Source organism: Notolabrus celidotus, unplaced genomic scaffold (genome assembly GCF_009762535.1).
Source record: "Notolabrus celidotus isolate fNotCel1 unplaced genomic scaffold, fNotCel1.pri scaffold_551_arrow_ctg1, whole genome shotgun sequence".
NCBI classification, from domain to species: domain Eukaryota; kingdom Metazoa; phylum Chordata; class Actinopteri; order Labriformes; family Labridae; genus Notolabrus; species Notolabrus celidotus.
This window is the reverse complement of record NW_023260351.1, coordinates 1-11558: the sequence shown is the minus strand read 5'-3', so window position 1 is coordinate 11558 and position 11558 is coordinate 1. Positions and strand designations below refer to the sequence as shown.

General features: G+C 44.5%; 1 protein-coding gene across 1 annotated transcript; it reads left to right on the top strand.

The window, feature by feature from the left end:
- Positions 1 to 565: 565 nt before the first annotated feature.
- On the top strand, positions 566 to 11101 carry LOC117809910 (kalirin-like). The gene is made up of 12 exons (XM_034679419.1): positions 566 to 816; positions 3212 to 3274; positions 5007 to 5034; positions 5941 to 6103; positions 6220 to 6341; positions 6508 to 6639; positions 6754 to 6915; positions 7487 to 7565; positions 7653 to 7704; positions 8023 to 8171; positions 8651 to 8789; positions 10448 to 11101. The coding sequence occupies exons 1-12, from the start codon at positions 628 to 630 to the stop codon at positions 11003 to 11005; spliced, it is 1836 nt and encodes a 611-aa protein (XP_034535310.1). The 5' UTR covers positions 566 to 627; the 3' UTR covers positions 11006 to 11101.
- Positions 11102 to 11558: the final 457 nt, after the last annotated feature.

Here is an 11558-nt window from a genome sequence, read left to right as displayed (position 1 = left end):
CAGACATGACTCTGTCGTGGAAGTCACTGCATTAAACATAGACATGACTCTGTAGTGGAAGTCACTGCATTAAACACAGACATGACTCTGTAGTGGAAGTCACTGCATTAAACACAGACAAGACTCTGTAGTGGAAGTCACTGCATTAAACACAGACATGACTCTGTAGTGGAAGTCACTGCATTAAAAACAGACATGACTCTGTAGTGGAAGTCACTGCATTAAACACAGACATGACTCTGTAGTGGAAGTCACTGCATTAAACACAGACATGACTCTGTAGTGGAAGTCACTGCATTAAACACAGACATGACTCTGTAGTGGAAGTCACTGCATTAAACACAGACATGACTCTGTAGTGGAAGTCACTGCATTAAACACAGACATGACTCTGTAGTGGAAGTCACTGCATTAAACACAGACATGACTCTGTAGTGGAAGTCACTGCATTAAACACAGACATGACTCTGTAGTGGAAGTCACTGCATTAAACACAGACATGCTCAGTAGCGTCTGGTCTCCTGGATAGATGGAGGTGTGTCATGAGGTCGTGACATCACATCCACGTTGCCTCTGCAGCCAGACGAATCTGCCCCCCCTCTGATCTCCTCCCTGATTGGCTGGTTGATGTTTCTTGTTGCTGTACCGTACAGGAAGTCTCTATCTTGGAACACACTGCGTGCCAGGAAGCGCGCTGAAGCCAGGGACTTCTCCTCGTTGGGGGTCAGAGGTCAGGAGAACGGCCTCCTTCGTAAGCCCAAAGAAACCACGCCCCCTCCCCCTCTCTCCTCCCCCGCCACCCGGGTGAAGGGCAAAGTGAGTAAAGCAGGCCGACGGCGCACGCTGGTGATGTCATATGTGTGTGCCGATACCCCTCACCTGCCCTCCGCCCCACTTAGTTTTTATTTTACACCTTAACCCCTGAGTGCGCGCATGTGTGTGTTCACACCTCCAAACACACACACAGTGGACGCTGTGTCTCTGTTTGACTCCAGCTGTGGTTCTCAACCTGCACCAGACTCCAAGATAGACTCTGAAGGGGGTAGACTATGAAGGAGGTAGACTCTGAAGGGGGTAGACTATGAAGGAGGTAGACTCTGAAGGAGGTAGACTCTGAAGGAGGTAGACTCTGAAGGAGGTAGACTCTGAAGGAGGTAGACTCTGAAGAAGGTAGACTCTGAAGGAGGTAGACTGAAGGAGGTAGACTCTGAAGAAGGTAGACTCTGAAGAAGGTAGACTCTGAAGGAGATAGACTATGAAGGAGGTAGACTCTAAAGTAGGTAGACTCTGAAGGAGGTAGACTATGAAGGAGATAGACTCTGAAGGAGGTAGACTCTGAAGGAGGTAGACTATGAAGGAGGTAGACTCTGAAGGAGATAGACTCTGAAGGAGGTAGACTCTGAAGGAGATAGACTCTGAAGGAGGTAGACTCTGAAGGAGATAGACTCTGAAGGAGGTAGACTCTGAAGGAGATAGACTCTGAAGGAGGTAGACTCTGAAGGAGATAGACTCTGAAGGAGGTAGACTCTGAAGAAGGTAGACTCTGAAGAAGGTAGACTCTGAAGGAGATAGACTCTGAGGGAGGTAGACTCTGAAGGAGATAGACTCTGAAGGAGGTAGACTCTGAAGGAGATAGACTCTGAAGGAGGTAGACTCTGAGGGAGATAGACTCTGAAGGAGATAGACTCTGAGGGAGATAGACTCTGAAGGAGATAGACTCTGAAGGAGATAGACTCTGAAGGAGATAGACTCTGAAGGAGATAGACTCTGAAGGAGATAGACTCTGAAGGAGATAGACTCTGAAGGAGATAGACTCTGAAGGAGGTAGACTGTGAAGGAGGTAGACCCTGAAGGTGAGTTCAGAGATCAAGGTCCAGACGACAGGAACGATGGATCTCCTGGACCTCTTTGGGATTGACTTCCTTTGACAGTGGCTGACAGCGGGCCTACCTGACGTTACCCAGCAGTCTTGAGCTTTGACTCGTGGAACATTAGAAATGTTTCTCTGTTGGTTAAATAGCAACATTCTTTTTAACACCACAGTTTAACAGGTGCGTTGTAAACATGGGTCATTGTTTTGGTTTTTAGCTGGTTAAACCAGGACCTGTTAGGGTTTTGCAGATATTTGTTGGGACTCAGGACATGAAGGTTGAAGACAGGGAGGTCTTCGTCGAACAGGGAAGTACGGTCACCCTGTGTTAGTAACAAACAAGCCAGTAGCTTTTACATCAGCTAGCTTTCTAACATGATAGACTTTAAGGAAGGTTGAGAACCACACAGAAGAAGCCTGGACCTTTGGTTTGGTTTATTTTCAGATGCACTGATTGAAATAAAGTCTGATTTGTTTTTGTTTTTGTGTTGTGTTTTATTTCTCCCTCCTCCTGCATGAATAGAGGCAGAGTCTGAAGTTCTGTATGTTCTGTAGCGGTCTAACATTAGAGCTCATTAAAGAGAGTTTATCCATCAATAACATCACAAGACTAACACACAGAGGACGGATCATTAACCTCAACATGTCAGCACTGACACATTCATTTCAAGGTTTAACACCCGAGGAAGAACTGTTTCTTTAATTTAATGACCCTTTACTTTTTAGTTATCTTTAAAATATCATCTATAGATTATTCACAGCAAACATCTATGAATGTAAACTATGAGAACGAGCTTTACTGAAGAGTCAAAACTCTCAGCTCTGACAGTTTATGAGCTGATGAAGCATGAGACTCTGAACCACCTGGAGACGTTTCCCACACTCTCAAAGGACAGATCTTTATAACGGGACTCTTTCAGGTCAGGTTTTAATGTCCACACGTCTGTAGAAAAGCTAGAAGAAGAAGTGTAGTCCATCTGCACTTCAACATTCAGCATGGTCTAACCTGTCCTGGATGAAAGATGAGGAACACAGTTGTTTTTAAGATGAGGAGAAAGAAGTAGAGAATGGATAGCAGAGAATCAAAGATAGATCAGTGTGTGGGTCATTAAAGGGTTAAATCAGATCTCAGGTGAGTATCAGACAAACTAACAGAATCCTGTCTCCAACTCGCCCACATTATCCTCTACTGTTTACGGATCTCTCTCCTCCTCTACCTTCACCTCCCTCCTTCCTTCTCTCTGTTTCTCTGTCTTCCTCTTCTGCCCCTCCTCCTGAAACCCTGAACCTCACTCTCTTCTCTCTCGTTGTTCCACTCCTCCTCGTCTTCACCTCCTTCAGGAGGTTCACACCTCAGACGAGTCTGACTGTGACGACGACCTCGACCCAAAGTCCGGCATGGAGGTACGCACACGAGATCCATCGAAGAGAGGAGAGACGAACTGATAGAGATGGACTGATAGAGATGGACTGATAGAGATGGACTGATAGAGATGGACTGATAGAGATGGACTGATAGAGATGGACTGATAGAGATGGACAGATAGAGATGAACTGATAGAGATGAACTGATAGAGATGGACTGATAGAGATGAACTGATAGAGATGAACTGATAGAGACGAACTGATAGAGATGGACTGATAGAGATGGACTGATAGAGATGGACTGATAGAGATGAACTGATAGAGATGGACTGATAGAGATGGACTGATAGAGATGAACTGATAGAGATGGACTGATAGAGATGAACTGAGAGAGATGGACTGATAGAGATGAAGTGATAGAGATTGACTGATAGAGATGGACTGATAGAGATGAAGTGATAGAGATGAACTGATAGAGATGGACTGATAGAGATGGACTGATAGAGATGGACTGATAGAGATGGACTGATAGAGATGAACTGATAGAGATGAACTGATAGAGATGGACTGATAGAGATGAACTGATAGAGATTGACTGATAGAGATGGACTGATAGAGATGAAGTGATAGAGATGAAGTGATAGAGATGGACTGATAGAGATGGACTGATAGAGATGGACTGATAGAGATGAAGTGATAAAGATGAACTGATAGAGATGGATTGATAGAGATGAAGTGATAGAGATGGACTGATAGAGATGGACTGATAGAGATGGACTGATAGAGATGGACTGATAGAGATGGACTGATAGAGATGAAGTGATAGAGATGAAGTGATAGAGATGGACTGATAGAGATGGACTGATAGAGATGGAATGATAGAGATGGACTGATAGAGATGGACTGATAGAGATGAAGTGATAGAGATGAACTGATAGAGATGGACTGATAGAGATGGACTGATAGAGATGGACTGATAGAGATGGACTGATAGAGATGGACTGATAGAGATGGACTGATAGAGATGAACTGATAGAGATGGACTGATAGAGATGGACTGATAGAGATGGACTGATAGAGACGAACTGATAGAGACGGACTGATAGAGTTGGACTGATAGAGATGGACTGATAGAGATGGACTGATAGAGATGAAGTGATAGAGATGGACTGATAGAGATGAAGTGATAGGGATGAACTGATAGAGATGGACTGATAGAGATGGACTGATAGAGATGAACCGATAGAGATGGACTGATAGAGATGGACTGATAGAGATGAACTGATATGGACTGATAGAGATGAACTGATAGAGATGGACTGATAGAGATGGACTGATAGAGATGGACTGATAGAGATGAACTGATATGGACTGATAGAGATGGACTGATAGAGATGGACTGATAGAGATGAACTGATAGAGATGGACTGATAGAGATGGACTGATAGAGATGAACTGATAGAGATGGACTGATAGAGATGAACTGATAGAGATGAACTGATATGGACTGATAGAGATGGACTGATAGAGATGGACTGATAGAGATGGACTGATAGAGATGAACTGATAGAGATGGACTGATAGAGATGAAGTGATAGAGATGTTCTGATAGAGGAAAGGTTTAAAGAGGGGAAGTGTTTATATTAAAGGACAAGTTTCAAAAAGACAGGAATGTCAGATTAAAGTGAAATTTTAAAAGAAGTGTTTTTCTGAGCTGAACTTTCTTACCTTGACTCGTCTGAACTGAACTTTGACCTCCTCTGTTTTACAGCTTTTAAACCCAAACTTCATCCAAGAAGGTAAGACACACGGAGTCATCCTTTAGAAACACAGATCAGCTTTACAGCAGAATGTTAGAGAACATGAGACGTTTATAAAGTCCAGAGAAATAAGAACACTAAAGGTACACATATAAAGACTGCATGGTTATACAACAGGGTGTTTACTGTGAAGAAGGTTAGAAGTTAATGATCCATGTGCATTTATTTAAACAACAACATACAAACACACACCGTGTTTATGACTGTTTGCTCAGGTTTCAAAATAAATATAAAGTCAAGAGTAAATCAGTCATTGCATTAATAAGAGATCCTATCATGCAGGTTTTCTCTCTTGTGATGAAAATATATCATTCTGATCTTTGATCATCTTCTCAGTTTGCTGAACAGAAACATTTCTACATCATTTGTAGAAGCTGCAGAACTTAAAGACGTCCTTTAACTCTGACAGTAACACCATGTATCCTCTAAAGCCTCTAAAGTCAGATCAATGAAGAGTCTCAGCTTCAGTCTGAGTCTCAGCTTCAGTTTGAGTCTCAGCTTCAGGATCTTAATGAGTCTCAGCTTCAGTCTGAGTCTCAGCTTCAGTCTGAGTCTCAGCTTCAGTCTGAGTCTCAGCTTCAGTCTGAGTCTCAGCTTCAGTCTGAGTCTCAGCTTCAGGATCTTAATGAGTCTCAGCTTCAGTCTGAGTCTCATTAAGATCCTGTTTGTTAAACTGAGTCAGAGTCAGAGCTGAAGAGTTCAAGTTTACATCTCAACAGTAGGACCATCTGAGACGTCATGAGAAGAGAACACTGCATTTTAGAAATGAATCAATCAGCCCGTCTGAGCTTTGTCTGTTTATTTGTCTTTCTTTCTTTCTTTCTTTCTTTCTTTCTTTCTTTCTTTCTTTCTTTCTTTCTTTCTTTCTTTCTTTCTTGTCTGCAGTGGCTCCAGAGTTCCTCGTCCCCCTCTCTGACGTGGTCTGTGCGTTCGGAGAGACCGTGGTCCTCTGCTGTAAAGTCTGCGGACGACCCAAACCCTCCGTCACCCTGAAGGGTCCGGACCAGAACCCCGTGACCAGCAACAGCCGCTTCACCATCGACATCAGGTAGCTCTCACTGAGCCTGAGGCTGCAGCACGTGCTCTTCTTTATCCCTTCTTTATCCCTTCTTCATCCCTTCATCATGAACGTGTGTGACCTCCTCCACCTCTTCCCATCCTCAGAGACACGGGGGACATCCTGCTGAAGGTCTGTAACCTGATGCCTCAGGATACGGGGATCTACACCTGCGTCGCCGTCAACGACCACGGCTCTGCTTCCTCCTCCGCATCCATCAAAGTTCAAGGTAACGAGTCAGAGCTTCAGACGTGGAACAAGGACTCAGATGTTTCATGCTGCTTCAGTAAACTCTCATCCTGCTCGGTCCATGGGGGTCAGAAGAGAGGCTTTAATGATTCATCTTCTTCTTAAACCCTGAGTCTCTAAAGGTGTGAGCGTGTTCTCCTCTCCAGGTATCCCAGCAGCCCCTGGGAGGCCGGTGGCTCAGGAGGCCAGCAGCACGGCGGTGATGATCCACTGGCCGCCTCCGGCTTCCTCCGCTCACTGCTCCGTCAGCAGCTACACCGTGGAGTACCGACAGGAAGGTGTGTGAGGACGACAGGACGTCTGCTTTAAAGGACATGCAGAGACACTCACACTCACTCTCTCTCTGTCTCTCTCTCTCACTCTCTCTCTCTCTCCCTCTCTCTCTCTCTCAGACTCGTTGGTCTGGCAGCAGGTGGCGAGCAGCAGAGAGGAGTGTGTTCAGATCGACACCCTGATCCCTGGAGGTCACTATCAGTTCAGAGTCAGGGCCTCGAACCGCTGGGGGGTCGGCCCGCCATCCGAGGCCTCAAACATGGTCACACTGGCCAGCACCAGTAGGTCTAAACACACACACTTATTTCACCCCTCACATGACTCTGATCTGGCCCTGCAGCTTCAGGTCATGACTGTAACGTTAAGGCTGTAAGATATTCACACTGACCATCTTTGTGCACGTCTCTGCATCTCTGCATCTCTGCATCTCTGCATCTCTGCATCTCTGCATCTCTGCACGTTGTGAAGCTCCTCCTCCAGAACCATCGTGCATATTCTGTATTTTTACTGACGCAGTTTATTTAAATGATGCATCTTCTTCTTTCCCACTTTATAACTTTATATGATATTACATTTTTATCTTTTGACTAAGGGGTCGTGTGTCACAGCTTCTCTTGTATTGATTATCTCTGCAGAGACACATTTACAGCTTCCTCTTGTTCAAACAATCCCTCATAAACATGCAGCACTCTTTCTATCTCCAGCCGTGTCTTCAGCTCTCTTTGTACATTGTTATACCATGATGAGAGGAAATTGATGGAGTGATTGGATGGTGTGTAGAGGAAGAAGAGAAAGAGTCATGCAGTGATGAAATGTAAACGTGTCCCTCTGTCCGTCTCGTCCTCTGTGCAGACTCGGGTTATGACGGGACGGGGATCCAGTGGAAGGAGAACTTTGAGTCGACGTTTAATGAGCTCTGTGAGATTGGAAGGTAAATAAACGTCTTCCATGATGATAGAAGGATCTTATAAAAACCTTACTTCAGCTCGGGTGTGGACTGATGTTCTCTGTCTCACAGGGGAAGATTCTCAGTGGTCAGAAAATGTCTCAACAAGTCTTCAAAGAAAGAGGTAACGATCACGAACAGCTTCATGCTCCAGTTAACGAGATGTTCTGAAGTCAGGGTTCAGATGTTAGTGAGCTGCAGCCTGAAGTCAGACTCCAACATGTTTATTAAGACTGAAGAGAGGATGAAGTTAGTCTGTAGTTTGTCCTTTCTTTGTATTTTTAGACCCTGGTTATTCTTTGGTGTTAGTTTTTCTCTCTGTAAGCTCCTCCCCCTCTCACATGTCCGTCATCCTGAAGTTACTCCGTCTCGTCTGAGTCCACGGCGTCGTCTCTCCCCTCGTGGTCACGTGACCTGACTCGTGTCTCCTTGTCTGGATCAGGTGGCGGTGAAGTTCGTGAGTAAGAAGATGCAGAAGAAGGAGCAGGTTGCTCACGAGGCCGACGTCCTCCTTCACGTCCAGAGTCACCAGCTGGTGGCGCTGTTGGACACGTACGAGTCTCCCACCTGTCTGATGCTGGTCCTGGATCTGTGAGTCTGAACCTGAACCTGTTTCTGTCTCACGCTGAGTTCTCACCGTTCATGACTTATTAATCAATTAATACCAATAATATCTAATAACTTTATTTATAAAGAACCTTTAAAAACGAATAAAACAGAATGAACCTTTAACAGACTCAAATCTAACAATGCAAAACACCAAATAAAACACAAAGATGAAGAAGAAGAAGAAATACATTAAACTGAATGAAGTGAGGGAACACAGGGAGCATTACCTCTTTGTTATAGAGGTTTAAAAAACAGATCAATAAAAAGGTTTTAAAAAGACGACTTCACATCAGAGAAACAGAAAGATTAAAATCATTCAAATAATCAATGAAAAAGGAAATAACAGAAGAATAAATACTCAAATTAATATGTTTAAATTAATGAGTTAAATAGAATAAAGATAAATCAAGTTAAAGTTCTCCATTAAAGACTAAACTGATCTTTGTGTCCGTGCGTCTCAGTCTGGAGGACGGCCGTCTGCTAGACTACCTGGTCGCCCACGACGAGCTGATGGAGGAGAAGGTGGCGTTCTTCATCAAGGAGACTCTAGAAGCCCTGCAGCACCTTCACACCTGCAGAGTCGCACACCTGGATCTAAAGGTGAGGACGGTGTGGGGGGGACGGGGTCAGGGACAGGAGGTTCAGAAAGACTCCAGCAGAGTGAGGGGGGATCTAAAGGTTCAGACTTTATGATCCCTTTAATGGATTCATGTTGTTTTTAAAGTGAGTCAGATTTATAGAACAGTGAAGATCATCAAACACACGAGGGGACGACATGAACGCTCCGTCTGGTTCCTGATTTAAAGCTGGAACAGACCTTCAGTGTTCACAGATATCACAGAGTTCAGAGTCATTCTGAATCCTTCATCATCTCTTTAGAGTAGTTCTGAATCCTTCATCATCTCATTAGAGTCATTCTGAATCCTTCATCATCTCTTTAGAGTAGTTCTGAATCCTTCATCATCTCTTTAGAGTAGATCTGAATCCTTCATCATCTCTTTAGAGTAGATCTGAATCCTTCATCATCTCTTTAGAGTAGATCTGAATCCTTCATCATCTCTTTAGAGTAGATCTGAATCCTTCATCATCTCTTTAGAGTAGTTCTGAATCCTTCATCATCTCTTTAGAGTAGTTCTGAATCCTTCATCATCTCTTTAGAGTAGTTCTGAATCCTTCATCATCTCTTTAGAGTAGATCTGAATCCTTCATCATCTCTTTAGAGTAGTTCTGAATCCTTCATCATCCCTTTAGAGTAGTTCTGAATCCTTCATCGTCTCTTTAGAGTAGTTCTGAATCCTTCATCATCTCTTTAGAGTAGTTCTGAATCCTTCATCATCTCTTTAGAGTAGTTCTGAATCATCATCTCTTTAGAGTAGTTCTGAATCCTTCATCATCTCTTTAGAGTAGTTCTGAATCCTTCATCATCTCTTTAGAATAGTTCTGAATCATCATCTCTTTAGAGTCATTCTGAATCCTTCATCATCTCTTTAGTGTAGTTCTGAATCCTTCATCATCTCTTTAGAGTAGTTCTGAATCCTTCATCATCTCTTTAGAGTAGTTCTGAATCATCATCTCTTTAGAGTCATTCTGAATCCTTCATCATCTCTTTAGAGTAGATCTGAATCATCATCTCTTTAGAGTAGTTCTGAATCCTTCATCATCTCTTCAGAGTAGTTCTGAATCCTTCATCGTCTCTTTAGAGTAGTTCTGAATCCTTCATCATCTCTTTAGAGTAGTTCTGAATCCTTCATCATCTCTTTAGAGTAGATCTGAATCCTTCATCGTCTCTTTAGAGTAGTTCTGAATCATCATCTCTTTAGTGTAGTTCTGAATCCTTCATCATCTCTTTAGTGTAGTTCTGAATCCTTCATCATCTCTTTAGAGTAGTTCTGAATCATCATCTCTTTAGAGTCATTCTGAATCCTTCATCATCTCTTTAGAGTAGATCTGAATCATCATCTCTTTAGAGTAGTTCTGAATCCTTCATCATCTCTTCAGAGTAGTTCTGAATCCTTCATCGTCTCTTTAGAGTAGTTCTGAATCCTTCATCATCTCTTTAGAGTAGTTCTGAATCCTTCATCATCTCTTTAGAGTAGATCTGAATCCTTCATCGTCTCTTTAGAGTAGTTCTGAATCCTTCATCATCTCTTTAGAGTAGTTCTGAATCCTTCATCATCTCTTTAGAGTAGTTCTGAATCCTTCATCATCTCTAACAGACACGTTGTTCATTCTTAACCTCTCCTCTCTCTCTGCTGCAGCCTGAGAACATCATGGTGGACCTCCACACGCCGACCCCGAGCATCAAGCTCATCGACCTCGGCGACGCCGTCCAGCTCTCGGCTCACCGCCGTTACGTCCACCTCCTGCTGGGGAACCCGGAGTTCGCCGCCCCCGAGCTCATCCGAGGGACCCCGGTCTCTGTAGCGACGGACGTGTGGAGCGTCGGCGTCCTGGCCTACGTGATGCTCAGCGGCGTGTCCCCGTTTCTGGACGAGTCCCCGGAGGAAACCTGCGTCAACATCTGCCGCCTGGACTTCTGCTTCCCGGACGAGTACTTCAGCGGCGTGAGCCAGGCCGCCAGAGACTTTGTGTCCTCGGTGCTGCAGCAGGACCCCAGGAAGAGGCCGAGCGCCACTTCCTGTCTGCAGCACCCGTGGGTGGGTCGAGGGGGTCCGCACGGAGGGGAGTACTCCAAGACGCCCCTGGATACGACGCGTTTGGCCACTTTCATCGACAGGAGGAAGCAGCTGCACGACGTCCGGCCCATCACCAATATCAAAGGTCTGGTGAGCAGCAGCATGGGGAACACACTGTGACGGAGAGACGAGCAGAGACACACGCAGAGACATCATCTCTTAATTTATTCAGCATTTAATGATCCTTAGTATTTATTTATGTGAGAGAGAGGACGAGACCTGGAGCCTGGATCCTCCCTGTGGTGCAGACCTCCTTCCTGCTGGAGGATCAGACCGGACCTGACGGACTGAATCTGTGTCTGATCGATTCTTCTCCTCTGAGAACTCATCTTCATCTGATCGACCTGACGCATGAAGCAGGTCCTTTAAGAGCCTGAACGCCGTCAGAGCCCAAAGAAGTTAGAATACAGAAGGAGAGCATTTAGTCCAAACTCACTGTGAGCAGACTCTCATCATCCAGATTTATCAGGTTTACACGTGAACGACGGCGTGATGAGGCGGTTAGTCTGATCTCTTCTCTTTACTTTGATCAACAGAAGGTTTCATGGTACGATATCTCTCTCTCTGTGTTCTGTTCACACACTCAGGATCAGATCTCTGAAGGTTTCTGACCACTAGGGGGCAGACTGAGGATCGTCTGACACGTTAGAATATGAAGCAATCGATCCTTTAG